The 20435-nt window shown below is 44.1% G+C and overlaps 1 protein-coding gene across 3 annotated transcripts in view; it reads left to right on the forward strand.

Annotated features, from left to right (window-relative positions):
* Positions 1–20435, forward strand: part of fam149b1 (family with sequence similarity 149 member B1) — a 40859-nt gene that overhangs the window by 13122 nt on the left and 7302 nt on the right. For 2 of the 3 annotated variants that reach the window (XM_061968444.1, XM_061968453.1), the window contains exons 3-11: positions 2509–2653; positions 7517–7665; positions 7732–7848; positions 10186–10320; positions 10383–10558; positions 14588–14715; positions 18963–19025; positions 19311–19402; positions 19467–19679. In XM_061968444.1, the coding sequence (XP_061824428.1) occupies positions 2509–2653; positions 7517–7665; positions 7732–7848; positions 10186–10320; positions 10383–10558; positions 14588–14715; positions 18963–19025; positions 19311–19402; positions 19467–19679 (1218 nt within the window). The remainder of the gene's footprint in view (positions 1–2508; positions 2654–7516; positions 7666–7731; positions 7849–10185; positions 10321–10382; positions 10559–14587; positions 14716–18962; positions 19026–19310; positions 19403–19466; positions 19680–20435) is intronic. The other variant, XM_061968462.1, reaches the window with a different exon arrangement.

Consider the following 20435-nt stretch of genomic DNA (forward strand, 5'->3'; position numbering starts at 1 on the left):
CACAGATCTGGCCAAGGTTACAAAAAGAATTCTGCAGGACTCAAGGTTCCTAAGAGCACAGTGGCCTCCGTAATCCTTAAATAGAAAAAGTTTGGGACAACCACAACTCTTCCTAGACCTGGCCGCCCAGCCAAACTGAGCAATGGTGAGAGAGGTGAAGAAGAAGCAAAACATCACTTGGCTTAGCTCCAGAGATGCAGTAGGGAGATGGGAGAAAAGTTCCGCCTCCAGCAGTCGGGGCTTTATGGCACAGTGGCCTGACAGAAGCCTCTACTCAGTGCAAGACATAGGAAAGCCTGCATACAGTTTGCCAAAAAACCCATGAAGGACTCACAGACTATGAGAAATAAGATTCTCTGGTCTGGTGAGACCAAGATTGAACTTTTTGGCGTTAATTCTAAGCAGTATGTGTGGAGAAAACCAGACACTGCTCATCACCTGCCCAATACAATCCCAAAAGTGAAACATGGTGGTGGCAGCATCATGCTATGAGGGGTGTTTTTCAGCGGTTGGGGCAGGACTGGATTGGCAGACCGGGGTGGTGGTTCCTCTCTTTAAGAAGGGGAACCGGAGGGTGTGTTCTAACTATCGTGGGATCACACTCCTCAGCCTTCCCGGTAAGGTCTATTCAGGTGTACTGGAGAGGAGGCTACGCCGGATAGTCGAACCTCGGATTCAGGAGGAACAGTGTGGTTTTCGTCCTGGTCGTGGAACTGTGGACCAGCTCTATACTCTCGGCAGGGTCCTTGAGGGTGCATGGGAGTTTGCCCAACCAGTCTACATGTGTTTTGTGGACTTGGAGAAGGCATTCGACCGTGTCCCTCGGGAAGTCCTGTGGGGAGTGCTCAGAGAGTACGGGGTATCGGACTGTCTGATTGTGGCAGTCCGCTCCCTGTATGATCAGTGCCAGAGCTTGGTCCGCATTGCCGGTAGTAAGTCGGACACGTTTCCAGTGAGGGTTGGACTCCGCCAAGGCTGCCCTTTGTCACCGATTCTGTTCATAACTTTTATGGACAGAATTTCTAGGCGCAGTCATGGCGTTGAGGGGATCTGGTTTGGTGGCTGCAGGATTAGGTCTCTGCTTTTTGCAGATGATGTGGTCCTGATGGCTTCATCTGGCCAGGATCTTCAGCTCTCACTGGATCGGTTCGCAGCTGAGTGTGAAGCGACTGGGATGAGAATCAGCACCTCCATGGTTCTCGCCCGGAAAAGGGTGGAGTGCCATCTCCGGGTTGGGGAGGAGATCTTGCCCCAAGTGGAGGAGTTCAAGTACCTCGGAGTCTTGTTCACGAGTGAGGGAAGAGTGGATCGTGAGATCGACAGGCGGATCGGTGCGGCGTCTTCAGTAATGCGGACGCTGTATCGATCCGTTGTGGTGAAGAAGGAGCTGAGCCGGAAGGCAAAGCTCTCAATTTACCGGTCAATCTACGTTCCCATCCTCACCTATGGTCATGAGCTTTGGGTTATGACCGAAAGGACAAGATCACGGGTACAAGCGGCCGAAATGAGTTTCCTCCGCCGGGTGGCGGGGCTCTCCCTTAGAGATAGGGTGAGAAGCTCTGCCATCCGGGAGGAGCTCAAAGTAAAGCCGCTGCTCCTCCACATGGAGAGGAGCCAGATGAGGTGGTTCGGGCATCTGGTCAGGATGCCACCCGAACGCCTCCCTAGGGAGGTGTTTAGGGCACGTCCGACCGGTAGGAGGCCGCGGGGAAGACCCAGGACACGTTGGGAAGACTATGTCTCCCGGCTGGCCTGGGAACGCCTCGGGGTCCCACAGGAAGAGCTGGACGAAGTGGCTGGGGAGAGGGAAGTCTGGGCTTCCCTGCTTAGGCTGCTGCCCCCGCGACCCGACCTCGGATAAGCGGAAGAAGATGGATGGATGGATGGGGCAGGACGACTGGTTGCAATTGAAGGAAAGATGAATATGGCCGAGGACCGAGACATCCTGGAAGAAGACCTCTTCCAGAGTGCTCAGGACCTCAGACTGGACCAAAGCTTCACCTTCCAACAAGGCAATGACGCTATAACAAAGTAGTGGCTTCGGAACAACTCGGTCACCATTCTTGACTGGCCCAGCCAGAGCCTTGACCTAAACCCAATTGAGCATCTCTGTAGAGACCTGAACATGGCTGTTGAGCATCCAACCTGACAGAACCGGAGACAATCTGCAAGGAAGAATGCCAGAAGATCCCCAAATCCAGGTGTGACAAATCTGTTGCATCGATCCCAAGAAGACTCACTGCTGTACTCGCTCAAAAGGGTGCTTCTAAGGGTCTGAATACTTATGACCATGTGGTATTTCAGTATTTCTTTAAAAAAAAAAATAGCAAAAATGTTGGTGCTGAGTGTACATTAATGAGAAGTAAAATGAACGTTTTTGATTTTAGCAAATGGCTGCAATCAAACAAAGAGGGAACAATTTAAAGGGGTCTGAATACTTCACGGTATGTAAAGGTGTATTTGTCTAGTATGCACTTTAGTTATAAAATACGTTTCATGTTTGTTTAGTTCCGAGACATCCTGTGCCTCCAGCCCTTCTGACTGTCCCACGGGCATCTCGGTGGCCTCCAGCCAGTCCTGGTCGGGCATCCGCAGCTCAACTGGCACAGGCATCTCCACCGAGAGGAGCTCTGTCTTCTCCTGGGGCTACGATGTAAGACAGCTATGCAATTTCAATGATATTTGGTTTTTTTTAAACAATCATTTCAAATGTGCAGAGCAGGCAGAAAGAAAGTCAGCCTATGTTCACTTCTTTGTTTGTCTCCTTACTCCCCTGTGTTCACAAAGCCTGGGCCCACTGGGTATATCGTTTCTTGGGCACAGTTGGTCCCCTAAACTTTCTTTCAAGGACTTTAGTATTTTATGTATTTTTTCTTTCCTTTGGCTGCTTCTAAGAAGCAAAACTCAAAGTGGGAAGAAACTTGCTGAATCCCAGCCCAATTCTATCCGGAATGTTGACATGTGACATAGTTTCTATGTACCGTATTTTCCGCACCATAAACCGCCCTGGGTTATAAGCCGCGCCTTCAATGAACGGCATATTTCAAAACTTTGTCCACCTATAAGCCGCCCCGTGTTATAAGCCGCATCTAACTGCGCTAAAGGAATGTCAAAAAAACAGTCAGATAGGTCAGTCAAACTTTAATAATATATTAAAAACCAGCGTGATGTGGGCGCGCATGGAGTCGTATATCAACATGGACGGAGCTGCGTGAAAAAAGCCACCCGGCCTCTTCGCGTAAACTTACCTTAACCACTCGCTCATCTTTTCTTCATCCATCCATCCCTTCGAGTTAGCTTTTATGATGACGCCGGCTGGAAAGGTCTCTTTTGGCAAGGTCTTCCTTTTGAATATCACCATGGGTGGAAGTTTCTGGCCATTAGCATGGCAAGCTAGAACCACAGTGAAGGATGACTTCTCATTCCCTGTGGTGCGAATATTCACCGTACGTGCTCCCGTTGTATCCACAGTGCGGTTCACAGGAATATCAAAAGTCAGTGGAACCTCGTCCATGTTGATAATGTTCTCTGGCCGGATCTTTTTTTCAGCTATCTTGTTTTTACAATATGCACGGAAAGTAGCCAGCTTTTCTTGAAAGTCTTTAGGCAGTTGCTGTGAAATAGTAGTCCGTGTGCGGATGGAGAGATTGCGTCTTTTCATGAACCGGAAACCTGTCGCTTAGTAGGAGCCATTTTGTGGTCTTTACAGATGTAAACACACAAAGGAAATGAAACGTAATATCCGCGTTATATTTAGGGGGAAATCCCACAGATTAATGTAAAATCATCAAAATTATCTTAAAATATTAAAATAAATATTTTGAAAAAGCCTCAATATTTTAGGGTGGGATAAAAAAAAATGTTTATCACATTTTTGTCAAATCTCATCAGTTGGAAAAAAAAAAAGCTGTATGTATGCAGGGTCGGGATCCAAACACATCTGAACTACCGTATTTTCCGCACTATTAGCCGCACCTAAAAACCACAAATTTACTCAAAAGCTGACAGTGCGGCTTATAACCCGGTGCGCTTTATATATGGATTAATATTAAGATTCATTTTCATAAAGTTTAGGTCTCGCAACTACGGTAAACAGCCGCCATCTTTTTTCCCCGTAGAAGAGGAAGTGCTTCTTCTTCTACGCAAGCAACCGCCAAGGTAAGCACCCGCCCCCATAGAAGAGGAAGCGCTTCTTCTTCTACTGTAAGCAACCACCCGCCCCCGTAGAAGAAGAAGCGCTTCCTCTTCTATGGGGGCGGGTGCTTACCTTGGCGGTTGCTTGCGTAGAAGAAGAAGCACTTCCTCTTCTACGGGGAAAAAAGATGGCGGCTGTTTACCGTAGTTGCGAGACCTAAACTTTATGAAAATGAATCTTAATATTAATCCATATATAAAGCGCACCGGGTTATAAGCCGCACTGTCAGCTTTTGAGTAAATTTGTGGTTTTTAGGTGCGGCTAATAGTGCGGAAAATACGGTAGTTCAGATGTGTTTGGATCCCGACCCTGCATACATACAGCTTTTTTTTTTTCCAACTGATGAGATTTGACAAAAATGTGATAAACATTTTTTTTTATCCCACCCTAAAATATTGAGGCTTTTTCAAAATATTTATTTTAATATTTTAAGATAATTTTGATGATTTTACATTAATCTGTGGGATTTCCCCCTAAATATAACGTGAAATATTATATTAAATGAAATTTAGCCATCATTAAATAAATACACATTTGATTATTTTACATTGATTTTATACAAAACAACATACCCATTATTACCAATTGAGTTTTTTTTAAATGATAAATTTTTGGACATTTTCAATATTTTTTTTAAGTCAAAAAATTGTGCAGCAAGAAAGTAAAGATTTGACCACAAGAGAATAATATTATTCCAAACAAAATACATATTTTATTTCATTTTTTACCCACTATAAAATACAGGGATCTGTTATACAATGTCAACATTTTATAGCAAAAAACATCAATGTATATATTTTGAAAAACAAAAATAGAATATAAACAATATTATTTTAATAATTACAAATAATAAACAGATATTCACAAATTATATTTAAAAAAAAAAACAATCTTAATCACACTTAATGATCCATTTAAAAAATATATATTTTTCATCATTGCGTGGACTCTCACCAAAACATAACCTGAATTGGAAGAATAACTACATGGTATGAAAAAACAATCTATACCTATATAGGGACGGCGTGGCGCAGTGGAAGAGTGGCCGTGCGCGACCCGAGGGTCCCTGGTTCAATCCCCACCTAGTACCAACCTCGTCATGTCCGTTGTGTCCTGAGCAAGACACTTCACCCTTGCTCCTGATGGGTGCTGGTTAGCGCCTTGCATGGCAGCTCCCTCCATCAGTGTGTGAATGTGTGTGTGAATGGGTAAATGTGGAAGTAGTGTCAAAGCGCTTTGAGTACCTTGAAGGTAGAAAAGCGCTATACAAGTACAACCCATTTATCATTTATCATTTACCACAAACTCAAGGCCCGGGGGTTAGAACTGGCCCGCGACAACATTTTATCTGGCAAACACCTGGAAATGATATGTGTTAATAAAGTACTTAATATTTTCTCACTAAATGTAGTTGATTTTTTTCATTTTGACAGAAAAAATATATGTACTGCTTAAAATTGCATGCCTTTTGGGTCAACTATGTCACACCCCATAAACCTGACTTTAATTTTTCGAATTAGTGATTGTACTGCAAAAAAAAAAAAAAAAAGGGATTACTCCCTATATGTGTATATGTATGTATGTATGTATATATATATATTTATATATATGGATGTATGTGTGTGTATATATATATATATATATATATATATATATATATATATATATATGTATATATATATTATCATTACTATCCATCCATCCATGGATGGATTATCATTACTAATGTATTATTATTTCTTTTTTTTTCTTTTTTTTTCTTTCTTTGTTTATTTAATCGATGTATTTGTAGATATTACTTAGTTTTTTTTTGTTGTTTCTTTTTTGGGGGGGACGTGGGTGGTATGGGTGGGATATAAACAAAAATATTTTGACATTTAGGGCAGACAATAGATATATGATTTATGTGAATATGATGTAATGGATAGGAATGTCTGATGCTGGATGTCAATAAAAAGAAAATGGAAAAAAAATAAATAAATTGCATGCCTTTTAAACGTTAATAGTATCCATTATTGCAACAAATATTACAGTATATTATACTTTCCAAACATGTTTTTGTCTAAATAAAATACTTAACTTTACAGCAAACGACCCATTAAATTACTAAAAATGACAATACATTTCACGTTGTTTTTTTTACAGCATATTACTATAAATAAATAAAAAAACACTACTGTTTTTTGCTTTAAAATTCTGTTGACTGAGCTGACAGTTGTTGACTGTAAAATCTACAGTTGTTGTTTTTAACGGTGTATTACTGTAAATGGAAAAACGATACATCTGTTTTTACGGTAGACAAACTGGCAGCTAAGTTGCCAGAAAAAAAGGAACTTGTACTGTTTTTCTATTAAAAATATAATGTTTTAAAAACAATGTGAATTCAACACACAAATTCTGGCAACTAAGCTGCCAGCTTTTTCCGTAACCCCCCGCCCCCCCAAAAAAACAGTGGTAATGTTTTTCCATTTACCGTAAAATGTTGTAAACCAAAAAAAAAACATAATATTTTACAGTAAAATTTTGTAAATGTAAAGTTTTTACTGTAAAATCGACAGTCTACTTTGTCAGGTTTTAGCACCGAACTATCTATTAAACAGAACAAGAAGCAAGGAATCAGGCAGAGACAGAGTTCAATTTTGCTCATGAGGGAGAACGCATGGAGCTGCACACTCAGTTACAGTCTCAACCTACGCTCTGAGGAACAGCCCCCGCTCTCCTCTATTCAGTTTAGGAGTTCCCTAGTTACATCGCTGAGGCTGCTTCTAAAGGGAGGGCTCACACATTATGCGAGCAGCTCAGTATGCACAATACGTGATTATTCAGAACGGAATGAGCTGGGGGCGTTGTAATTGCGCCCTGTCTCTGCTTTGTATGCTTGCTGTTGATATGACTTATCTTCGTTGAGGTGCTGGTTCGTCCTTTGGCTGTTAACAAGCTGAAAGACAGAAAACATCTGCGGCGTGGCAACTCTTCACATGCAGTGGAAGATAACAAGTTGTGTGCCTTTGCACGAGAAGGAAAAGTACAGCTTGAGCACAATAGATAATAACTAGAGCAACGGCCTTTAAGCACAAGAGTTGTGTGATAACTTATATATGATTATTCTAACATACTTAAAACCATTTATGTAATTAATAATGAAATCCAGAGGCAAATTCATACATTATCCACTGTTACAAGCGGCCCTCTCAAAACTGCCATGTGGCCCTCAGTTTGACATCCCTGATCTATATCAACATATTCCAAACTGTAGACAAACAAATGACCCTGCTCCTTGGTGGAGGTAACAACGGAATTCCCTCTCTTTTATTTCCCCAGGAATTCGACAAGGCGGCGTCACGACAAGTGCAGCAAATGTTTGAGGAGATCGACAAGCAGCTGTACGAGGGTGAAGGCAGCGGCGTAGGGATATTGCCGGGACTGCAGGACGAGTGTCAGCAGTGGGCCGAGCGCTTCCCACATCTTCGGTTTGTCATCGCTACATTTCCTATTTCATGTGGAAAAATAACATTTTTGAAACATGTGTGACTTAGGATCCTGGGCACCCAGCTGGTGTGTCCCAGCGACGAAGGCTTCCAATGGTACGAGGTCAGCAGCAGCATCCCGTCAGTATCCCAGAAGTCACCAGACAAAGAAGGCGGCAGCACAGAGTGAGTTTCCACATGTCTTGTTGTCAGGTTCAAACACCGAACTATTTATTAAACAGAACAAGAAGCAAGGAATCAAACAGAGACAGGATTCAATTTACCTCATGAGAAGAGCGCGTGGAACTGCACCCTCGGACAGTGTCACCCGACGCACAGTGTCAATCAGGGCATTCCCTGATTACATAGCTCAGGGGTCGGCAACCCGCGGCTCTAGAGCCGCATGCGGCTCTTTAGCGCCGCCCTAGTGGCTCTCTGGAGCTTTTTCAGAAATGTATGAAAAATTGAAAAAGATGAGGGGAAAACAATCTATTTTTTGTTTTAATATGGTTTCTGTAGGAGGACAAACATGACACAAAGCTCCCTAATTGTTATAAAGCACACTGTTTATATTACCGTATTTTCCGCACTATTAGCCACACCTAAAAACCACAAATTTACTCAAAAGCTGACAGTGCGGCTTATAACCCGGTGCGCTTTATATATGGATTAATATTAAGATTCATTTTCATAAAGTTTCGGTCTCGCAACTACGGTAAACAGCCGCCATCTTTTTTCCCCGTAGAAGAGGAAGTGCTTCTTCTTCTACGCAAGCAACCGCCAAGGTAAGCACCCGCCCCCATAGAAGAGGAAGCGCTTCTTCTTCTACTGTAAGCAACCACCCGCCCCCGTAGAAGAAGAAGAAGAAGCGCGCGGATATTACGTTTCATTTCCTTTGTGTGTTTACATCTGTAAAGACCACAAAATGGCTCCTACTAAGCGACAGGTTTCCGGTTCATGAAAAGACGCAATCTCTCCATCCGCACACGGACTACTATTTCACAGCAACTGCCTAAAGACTTTCAAGAAAAGCTGGCTACTTTCCGTGCATATTGTAAAAACAAGATAGCTGGAAAAAAGATCCGGCCAGAGAACATTATCAACATGGACGAGGTTCCACTGACTTTTGATATTCCTGTGAACCGCACTGTGGATACAACGGGAGCACGTATGGTGAATATTCGCACCACAGGGAATGAGAAGTCATCCTTCACTGTGGTTCTAGCTTGCCATGCTAATGGCCAGAAACTTCCACCCATGGTGATATTCAAAAGGAAGACCTTGCCAAAAGAGACCTTTCCAGCCGGCGTCATCATAAAAGCTAACTCGAAGGGATGGATGGATGAAGAAAAGATGAGCGAGTGGTTAAGGTAAGTTTAAGTTTACGCGAAGAGGCCGGGTGGCTTTTTTCACGCAGCTCCGTCCATGTTGATATACGACTCCATGCGCGCCCACATCACGCTGGTTTTTAATATATTATTAAAGTTTGACTGACCTATCTGACTGTTTTTTTGACATTCCTTTAGCGCAGTTAGATGCGGCTTATAACACGGGGCGGCTTATAGGTGGACAAAGTTTTGAAATATGCCGTTCATTGAAGGCGCGGCTTATAACCCAGGGCGGCTTATGGTGCGGAAAATACGGTAAACATGCTTCACTGATTCGAGTATTTGGCGAGCCCCGTTTTGTCCTACTAATTTTGGCGGTCCTTGAACTCACCGTAGTTTGTTTACATGTATAACTTCCTAGGACGTGTTTTATGCCACTTCTTTTTCTGTCTCATTTTGTCCATTAAACTTTTAAGGTTGTGCATGAAAGGTGAGTTTTGTTGATGTTATTGACTTGTTGGAGTGCTAATCAGACATATTTGGTCACTGCATGACTGCAAGCTAATCGATGCTAACATGCTATTTAGGCTAGCTGTATGTACATATTGCATCATAATGCCTCATTTGTAGCTATATTTGAGGTCATTTAGTTTCCTTTAAGTCCTCTTAATTCAATTTATATCTCATGACACACTATCTGTATGTAATATGGCTTTTAATTTTTTGCGGCTCCAGACAGATTTTTTTTTTTGTATTTTTGGTCCAATATGGCTCTTTCAACATTTTGGGTTGCCGACCCCTGACATAGCTGAAACTGCTTCTAAGGGGAGGGGTCACATTATGCAGTCAGCCTAGCGCCGGTTCCTAAACAGTTAAAACAAAGTGTGCTTGGAGCGGTGTCAGGTTTGCCCCTTCTCTGCTCGTCCGCTTTATCTTCTTTGAGATTCCGGGTCCTGATACGGCCCCTCCCGTGGCTGTCCCAAACTGAAAAACAGACACTTCTACGGCGAGGCGCATTCCAGACACACAGTGGAGATTTACAAGCTGTCCACTTTTGCTTGATAAGAACAAGTGGATAGTAACCAGGGCAACCTGAACTGCAAGCAAACGAGTTGTGTGATAACTTACATACAATTATTCTGACACTTGTCATGCACTCATCAGCATTATCATGTAGTCCTTTTGTGTCTCCAAGACTGAACGTGAAAGGCCGGAGCGCGGCGATGCAGAAGTCCAACTCGGCCGATCCGAACGGCTCCGGCGACAGGCCCCGAGTGATCGAAGCGGAGGGCCACATTGAGGAGTACCTGGCCTTTGACAGCATCAGCCTGTGAGTTTGCTGCACACTCGCCTTTTTCCCAGCTGCGGTGCAACCTTGCGTGTCTCACACAGGGAGGACGAGTGGAAGTGCTCCCAGCCATGCCTGAGGCCCCGCTGCATGCCTCCCGTCTCGCCCTACAGGTGTCGCCGTCAGGCTGTTCTCGACCACTTGTTCGACGACGTGTGGAGGCAGCTGGTGGGCTGCACCAGAGAGCTGGTCCAGCGCCAGTGGGAGGGCCATGCCACCGGTATGCTCACCCGGCACCCTCAATTATTTGAACTCATCTGGCGACTTTAACTGTGTTTCACATTTATATAAACAAGGTTAAAAGCAGAGGTGGGTAGAGTAGCCAGAAATTGTACTCAAGTAAGAGTACTGTTACTTTAGAGATTTATTACTCAAGTAAAAGTAAGGAGTAGTCACCCAAATATTTACTTGAGTAAAAGTAAAAAGTATGTTGTAAAAAAACTACTCAAGTACTGAGTAACTGATGAGTAACATACACACACATATCATATATATATATATATACACACACACACACACACATATATACATATATATATATATATACACACACACACACATATATATATATACATACATTGATATATACAATATATAATTTATATATATATTTTTTGCCGTTTTTGTTTACATGTTAAAGGTGTTTTAATGAATATACATGCATGTTTAACACATATAGATTCCTTTCTTTCATGAAGACAAGAATATAAGTTGGTGTATTACCTGATTCTGATGACTTGCATTGATTGGAATCAGACAGTAGTGATGACAAACGTCCACGTTTTCAAATGGAGGAGAAAAAAAGTTCCTCCTTTCTGTCCAATACCACATGAAAGTGGTTGGTTTTTGGCATCTTATATGTCCAGCTTCCATATTCGTTTTTATACACTTTACAAGAAATACATTGGCGGCAAACTCCGTAGCTTGCTAGCTTGTTTGCGCAGGCTTTCGGAGACTCTTATTTTGAAAGCGCAGGCGCGATGGAGCGGCACTTTTATTGTGAAGACAGGAACTGTGCAGTCAGTCTTTAGGCTTTTGACGGGGTTTACGGTTGAAATAAAAAATGGTCTTTTTTCCTTCACACTTTTGATTGATTGATTGGAACTTGTATTAGTGGATTGCACAGTACAGTATATATTCCGTACAATTGACCACTAAATGGTAACACCCCAATAAGTTTTTCAACTTGTTTAAGTCAGGTCATGTGACCCCTGGCTCTGTTTGATTGGTCCAACGTCACCAGTGACTGCATCTGATTGGTGGAACGGAGTGAACGTCACCAGTGACTGTATTTGTTGAAACGCAGGCACTATGAAGGTCTGTCTGACAGACCAAAACAAACAAAGCGTGCATTAACAGATCGATAAAAATTAGTAGCGAGTAGCGAGCTGAATGTAGATAAAAGTAGCGGAGTAAAAGTAGCGTTCCTTCTCTATAAATATACTCAAGTAAAAGTAAAAGTATGTTGCATTAAAACTACTCTTAGAAGTACAATTTATCCCAAAAGTTACTCAAGTACATGTAACGGAGTAAATGTAGCGCGTTACTACCCACCTCTGGTTAAAAGCCTGAATAGTAAACATGTTTGTACAAAACCCAAAACCAATGAAGTTGTCACGTTGTGTAAATAGTTAATTAAAAGAGAATACAACAAATCATTTTCAACTTATATTCAATTGAATAGACTGCAAAGACAAGATATTTCATGTTCACACTGTAAAACGTCGTTATTTTTTTGCAAATATTAGCTCATTTGGAATTTGATGCCTGCAACATGTTTCCAAAAAGCTGGCACAAGTGGCAAAAAAGACTGAGAAAGTTGAGGAATGCTCATCAAAGACTTATTTGGAACATCCCACAGGTGAACAGGCTAATTGGGAACAGGTGGGTGCCATGATTGGGTATAAAAGCAGCATCCATGAAATGCTCAGTCGTTCACAAACAAGGACGGGGCGAGGGCCACCACTTTGTCAACAAATGCCTGAGCAAATAGTTTAAGAACAACATTTCTCAACCAAGGAATTTAGGGATTTCACCATCTACGCTCCGTAATATCATCAAAATGTTCAGAGAATCTGGAGAAATCACTGCACGTAAGCGGCAAGGCTGAAAACCAACATTGAATGCCCGTGACCTTCGATCCCTCAGGTGGTACTGCTTCAAAAAGCGACATCAGTGTGTAAAGGATATCACTACATGGGCTCAGGAACACTTAAAAAAACCACTGTCAGTAACTACAGTTGGTCGCTACATCTGTAAGTGCAAGTTAAAACTCTACTATGCAAAGCCAAAGCCATTTATCAACAACACCCAGAAACACCGCCGGGTTCGCTGGGCCCGAGCTCATCTAAGATGGACTGATGCAAAGTGGAAAAGTGTTCTGTGGTCTGACGAGTCCACATTTCAAATTGTTTTTGGAAACTGTGGACGTGGTGAGTGTTGTTAAAAGGAAAGGCCATGTAACACAGTGGTAAAAATGCCCTTTTGCCAACTTTTTTGCAATGTGTTGCTGCCATTAAATTCTAAGTTCATGATTATTTGCAAGTTTCTCAGTGTGAACATTAAGTATCTTGTCATTGCAGTCTATTCAATTGAATATAAGTTGAAAAGGATTTGTTGTATTCTCTTTTTATTGACCATTTACACAACGTGACAACTTCACTGCTTTTGGCTTTTGTACCTGACTAGTTTAGGCTAGGAGGTCTCTGGATTGGCAGACCGGGGTGGTGGTTTCTCTCTTTAAAAAGGGGAACCGGAGGGTGTGTTCTAACTATCGTGGGATCACACTCCTCAGCCTTCCCGGTAAGGTCTATTCAGGTGTACTGGAGAGGAGGCTACGCCGGATAGTCCAACCTCGGATTCAGGAGGAACAGTGTGGTTTTCGTCCTGGTCGTGGAACTGTGGACCAGCTCTATACTCTCGGCAGGGTCCTTGAGGGTGCATGGGAGTTTGCCCAACCAGTCTACATGTGCTTTGTGGACTTGGAGAAGGCATTCGACCGTGTCCCTCAGGAAGTCCTGTGGGGAGTGCTCAGAGAGTATGGGGTATCGGACTGTCTGATTGTGGCAGTCCGCTCCCTGTATGATCAGTGTCAGAGCTTGGTTCGCATTGCCGGCAGTAAGTCGGACACGTTTCCGGTGAGGGTTGGACTCCGCCAAGGCTGCCCTTTGTCACCCATTCTGTTCAGAACTTTTATGGACAGAATTTCTAGGCGCAGTCAGGGCGTTGAGGGGATCCGGTTTGGTGGCTGCAGGATTAGGTCTCTGCTTTTTGCAGATTATGTGGTCCTGATGGCTTCATCTGGCCAGGATCTTCAGCTCTTACTGGATCGGTTCGCAGCTGAGTGTGAAGCGACTGGGATGAGAATCAGCACCTCCAAGTCCGAGTCCATGGTTCTCGCCCGGAAAAGGGTGGAGTGCCATCTCCGGGTTGGGGAGGAGATCTTGCCCCAAGTGGAGGACTTCAAGTACCTCGGAGTCTTGTTCACGAGTGAGGGAAGAGTGGATCGTGAGATCGACAGGCGGATCGGTGCGGCGTCTTCAGTAATGCGGACGCTGTATCGATCCGTTGTGGTGAAGAAGGAGCTGAGCCGGAAGGCAAAGCTCTCAATTTACCGGTCGATCTACGTTCCCATCCTCACCTATGGTCATGAGCTTTGGGTCATGACCGAAAGGACAAGATCACGGGTACAAGCGGCCGAAATGAGTTTCCTCCGCCGGGTGGCGGGGCTCTCCCTTAGAGATAGGGTGAGAAGCTCTGTCATCCGGGGGGAGCTCAAAGTAAAGCCGCTGCTCCTCCACATCGAGAGGAGCCAGATGAGGTGGTTCGGGCATCTGGTCAGGATGCCACCCGAGCGCCTCCCTAAGGAGGTGTTTAGGGCATGTCCGACCGATAGGAGGCCACGAGGAAGACCCAGGACACGTTGGGAAGACTATGTCTCCCGGCTGGCCTGGGAACGCCTCGGGATCACCCGGGAGGAGCTAGACGAAGTGGCTGGGGAGAGGGAAGTCTGGGCTTCCCTGCTTAGGCTGCTGCCCCCGCGACCCGACCTCGGATAAGCGGAAGAAGATGGATGGATGGATGGATAGTTTAGGCTACCTTGCTTCAGCAGCCTTCCTCAGAGGTGTCATGTGAGGATGTTATTTTTACTATTCAGGCTTTTCTAGATGAACCTTGTTTATATAAATGTATTATCAGTAGGCCAAATGAATCTCTTAACAATACGTGTTTCACATTGCGTGGTTGGCAGATGATGAAAGGCCTTCTAGGCGCTTGAGTCCTCCGCCATTGTTCGCCACACTGCCCGCCATGCTGCCCAAGGTGAGGCAGAGCAGAGCGCCACCTTTGCCTACGCTCACTACCGGCCTGCAGTTCCAGGTTAGTTGGTTAGTGGACTGATTCAAGCAACGGATTACCAATATAAACACTTTCTTGGTCAACACAAATGGGGGGGACACATTATTTCACAAGGATTGACACCCACTTATCCAAGTACGTTAAATGCCTTATTTTGAATGTTGGCCCTGCGATGAGGTGGCGACTTGTACAAGGGACAAGCGGTAGAAAATTGATGGATGGATGGAAAGGCCAAAGAAAATATTACAGACAGAAAAGCCACTAGGGGCCATGTTTGTACATAACCTGAGGATTGCTGCCATACGCTTTAATGCAGGGGTGTGGAACTTGTTTTCATGGAGGGCCACGTTGCAGTCATGGCTGCCCTCAGGGGGCCGCTTGTAACAGTGAATGTAAGAATATCAAAGTATAATCCCTTCGTTATATTATTGTCTATGCATTTGGTTATTTGATTTTTGTACATACAAATTGATGGATAACTTGCTTTGAAATCGTAAGTGTCACGTTCAAACACTGAGGACATCTATTAAACAAGACAAAAGGCAAGGAATCAAACAGAGACAGAATTCAATTTGGACTCAATATTGAGGAGAGACATGGCCACTGCACTCTCTGTACAGTCCTGCACCACGCTCTGACGAAGAAGGTTTTCGTCACCTCCTTTATTCAGATGTTCAATGTTCACGCACCAACACATGTCACAGCAGGAATGGGAGGTATGTAAAACAGTCATTGTTTTCGGTCGCTTTTAAGTCCAAGAAGAGGATTTCTCGGGCTTGGGCTCTTCCTGGATCCAGCTGGGGCAGGTGTTGGAGGACAATGGATAACCCCTCCCGTCTCCTGACCACAGCAACTTCAAGAGGGCGGCGGGTCGTAAATAGCGTTGACCTCGGTTACCAAATAGTTGGAAGAGACTTTGTGAAATACTTCAGAGAGAGTTCGTTTAACACTTCAAAGAGAGTTCCTCTGGAAGTTGAGCAGATCCTGCCATCTGTCCGTGTTGAAATCACAGTGGCGTTTCCCGAGCCTTCTTCCTCTTGTTAGGCCTCGAAAGACAGCATTCATAATACAACGTTTCTTTTGTGATAACTTACAAACAATTATTCCAACAGTAAGTCCAGGTGACAAGCAGATATTCAAGTATTTATTGTTGTTTTTACAAACGGTATATAATAATTAGGGGTGCTAAAAAATTTATTCCATCACATTCGAATCCCGATTGTCAGGTTCAAACACCGAACTATCTATTAAACAAGACAAGAAGCAAGGAATCAAACAGAGACAGGATTCAATTTTAGCTCATGAGGAGAGCGCGTGTGGACCTGCACCCTTCGTCAGTGTCACCCACCGCTCTGAAGAGGGAGATCCACGCCTCCTCATTTATTTGGGCATTTCCTGATTACCGTATTTTCCGCACTATAAGGCGCCCTGGGTTATAAGCCGCGCCTTCAATGAACAGCATATTTCAAAACTTTGTCCACCCATAAGCCGCCCCGTGTTGTAAGCCGCATCTAACTGCGCTAAAAGAATGTCAAAAAAACAGTCGGATAGGTCAGTCAAACTTTAATAATATATTAAAAACCAGCGTGATGTGGGCGCGCATGGAGTCGTATATCAACATGGACGGAGCTGCGTGAAAAAAGCCACCCGGCCTCTTCGCGTAAACTTACCTTAACCACTCGCTCATCTTTTCTTCATCCATCCATCCCTTCGAGTTAGCTTTTATGATGACGCCGGCTGGAAAGGTCTCTTTTGGCAAGGTCTTCCTTTTGAATATCACCATGGGTGGAAGTTTCTGGCCATTAGCATGGCAAGCTAGAACCACAGTGAAGGATGACTTCTCATTCCCTGTGGTGCGAATATTCACCGTACGTGCTCCCGTTGTATCCACAGTGCGGTTCACAGGAATATCAAAAGTCAGTGGAACCTCGTCCATGTTGATAATGTTCTCTGGCCGGATCTTTTTTTCAGCTATCTTGTTTTTACAATATGCACGGAAAGTAGCCAGCTTTTCTTGAAAGTCTTTAGGCAGTTGCTGTGAAATAGTAGTCCGTGTGCGGATGGAGAGATTGCGTCTTTTCATGAACCGGAAACCTGTCGCTTAGTAGGAGCCATTTTGTGGTCTTTACAGATGTAAACACACAAAGGAAATGAAACGTAATATCCGCGCGCTTCTTCTTCTTCTACCGGGGCGGGTGGTTGCTTACAGTAGAAGAAGAAGCGCTTCCTGTTCTATGGGGGCGGGTGCTTACCTTGGCGGTTGCTTGCGTAGAAGAAGAAGCACTTCCTCTTCTACGGGGAAAAAAGATGGCGGCTGTTTACCGTAGTTGCGAGACCGAAACTTTATGAAAATGAATCTTAATATTAATCCATATATAAAGCGCACCGGGTTATAAGGCGCACTGTCAGCTTTTGAGTAAATTTGTGGTTTTTAGGTGCGGCTAATAGTGCGGAAAATACGGTACATCAAAGTTTAAAACATATTAAATTCCATGTATTACATACATTTTTTTTCTGTCAAAATGGAAACAGTGAAAACATTTACTAAGAAAGATGAAGTATCCACATTATTCCCAGGCTTTTAAATGACGCGTCGGGCCGGATCTGGCCTTGAGTTTGCTATAATGCTTTGTAGTCAATGCATTTATTATTTGGCATGTTGGTTTGACAACAGCAAATTTAAATACGTTTCAGGTGTCCCCAATAGTGTGTTGGAATGATGTTGGTCAAAATCTAGCCTTGATGCTGGAATTTAGATGGTTCAAAAGTGTTTCAAGTAAGCCCTACTGGGAACACGCCGTTTAATGTTAATGTGCTGTGTTTGTCCGTCTCAGAGTGTCAGGTTCAAGCACCGAACTATCTATTAAACAGGACAAGAAGCAAGGAATCAAACAGAGACGGGATTCAATTTAGCTCATGAGGAGAACGCGTGGAACTGCACCAGGGCCGGCCCGTGGCATAGGCCGTATAGGCAAATGCTAAGGGCGCCGTCCATCAGGGGGCGCCACGCAAGTGCCACAAATGTTGGAGAGAAAAGAAAAAAAAGAGAAAAAAAGTTGGTACTATTATTTCTAAATACAAAAAATAATCCCACGTTAATTAAAATGCAAAGTAAAGCCTATTTAATAGAATTATTATTTGTTACAACATCCCCCCCCCGCACGGTGCGCCCCCTCCCTTCCCGTATCATGACTCTTTTTGGACGTCACCACATCAAAAAATCAACACAAGCTGTCAAAACGGCCAAAACTGTCAGGTGCCCAGGGAAGAAAAAAGAGAAAAGAAGAGGAGGAGAAACGAGAAAAGACAGAGGTAGCAAGTAGGTAACGTTAGCCTACATGAAATTATTTGTCTGTTACAGAATGTGATAGTAACCTGGCTTTTTAGCATTAAGCTAATGTTACATGATTCGGCAATAGCTAATCAATAAATAGCTAGTTCTGTTTTAACGTCGGGTTAATATTGTGGAGGGGGCTAAATTGTTATGGAAAATAATAATGTAACGTTAGGTAATTACAGTACTCCCACCTACATTCCTCTGGGACATTTGTATTAGATATTTTAAGCAGGTGTTTTTTGTTTACATTGTTATTGCCTTCTGGTTAGCTAATGTTTGCCCTGCAGGTAATAGTCACTTTTCCACCCCTTTATATATTAGGTATAGTTGTAAGTAAAAACAAAAGGTCAAAGACAAAGCTATTCGGTTTCTTGTGAGTATATACACTTCACTGCCGATGTGGGGGGGCGCCACCTAAAATCTTGCCTAGGGCGCCAGATTGGTTAGGGCCGGGCCTGAACTGCACCCTCATACAGTGTCACCCCACGCTCTGAGGAAAAAGTTCCCGCGCCTCCCCATTTATTTGGGCATTCCCTGATTACATAGCTGAAGCTGCTTCTAAGGGGAGGGATCACATTATGCAGCAGCCCAGCAGCACACACGATACATAAACAGTTCAAACAAAATGTGCTTGGAGCGGTGTCAGGTTCACCCCCCTCTCTGCTCGTCCACCTTATCTTCTTGGAGACTTCGGATCCTGATACGGCCCCTCCCGTTGGTTGTCCAGATCTGAAAAACAGAGACTCCTACGGCGTGGTGAATTCCATGGCACACAGTGGAGATTTACAAGCTGTCCGCCTTTGCTTGATAAGAATGCACACACACAAACACGTATCCCCGTTTCATCCTTACCGCTGCACCCTGACGTTGTTTTCCTCATGTGCTCTTTTTCATTTCTCCTGTCTTGTGTTTTTCCCCCACGCCCTACAAGAGGTCAAAGGGCTCAAAGCACAAGTCCCGATGGAAATCCAAAAAGCAGAAAAGGCCGACCAGTGTATGTAAAACTGCCTCGCTTTGAGCCAAAATGGCGGCTCGCGACCATTGCCCTCCTCCTGCTTTAGTTGTAGACTCTGTGCTCGTGCCCGTCCATTATCACAGATTAACTTTGTTTTGTTTGCCTTTTTAAAAGTCTTGTGAGTGTTTTTATTTGAGTAGCTTTGCCGATTACGGGGCCTGCCGCATGCTAATTAACTCTTGACAAGTTCACCCCATAAAATAACTAACCACAATAAAGCATGTGGGTGTAATCTTCCTACTACATCACCTGTTCTCTCACCAGGCGGGAAAGGTTCAGCACAACCTGAATGACCTCATCACCATCCACAGCATCCCGCTGCAGCAGAGGAACCTGGCTGCGCTGGACAGAACCCAGTAAGGAGGCACCATTAGAAGCCGCCCAGTCTCTGTCCACCCACTCGCCCCATTCTTCCTGCAGGGAGACGGAAGAGAGCGTCCCCTTGAGCCAGTCGCCCGTCGGCAAGCCTCGCACTCGCCGGGTTCTGGAGTATAGCTCTTCGTCGTTGACCCGCCCACCTCAGTCGGCACGCCGCAGGAACCTTCCGCCCCGGACACTCCAGCCTCTGGCTCCCAGTCTGAGTCAGTCCAGCACAATGGGATCCATGGATGAGATCATTCGGGGCACTCGGCTGTGAGTTGAGGCGCACACACACACACAAACACACACACGCCTTTCAATGGTGGTTGTTGTCAGGTTCAAACACCGAACTATCTATTAAACAAAGACAAGAAGCAAGGAATCAAACAGAGACAGGATTCAATTTAGCTCATGAGGAGAGCGCGTGCACTTGCACCCTTGTACAATGTCGCCCCACGCTTTGAGGAAAGGGTTCCACACGCCTCCTCATTTATTCGGGCATTTTCTGATTACATGGCTACAGCTGCTTCTAAGGGGAGGGTTCATAAACTGCTGCGGCGCTTGGTTATAAACAGTTCAAACAAAAAGGTGCTTGGAGCCGTGTCAGGTTTGCCCCCTCCCTGCTTTGTAGATCTCGGGTCATGATAAGGTTTTCCTGTGGCTGTCCAATAGATCAAAGAAACCGACACCTCCACGTCGCATCCCATCGCACACAGTGGAGGTTTACAAGCGGTAGGCCTTTTGCTTGATTTAAGATCAAAGACAGCTTTTGTCTTCTCGTAGGGCAGGGGTCGGCAACCTTTACCAGTCAAAGAGCCATTTTGACCAGTTTCACAAATTAAAGAAAACAATGGGAGCCACAAAAATCTTTTGAAATTTAACATGAAATAACACTACATACAAAGTTTTTTTTTGCTTTATGCTATGTATAAAGCGAGGGTCTCAGACACCCTGTCTACACCTTAATATGAAAAATTGGATGTTAGTGCGGCCCGCGGGTTTTCTACGAATAACACTTGACAGCATCAT

The sequence above is a fragment of the Nerophis lumbriciformis genome, linkage group LG02, assembly GCF_033978685.3.
Source record: "Nerophis lumbriciformis linkage group LG02, RoL_Nlum_v2.1, whole genome shotgun sequence".
Lineage (NCBI taxonomy): Eukaryota > Metazoa > Chordata > Actinopteri > Syngnathiformes > Syngnathidae > Nerophis > Nerophis lumbriciformis.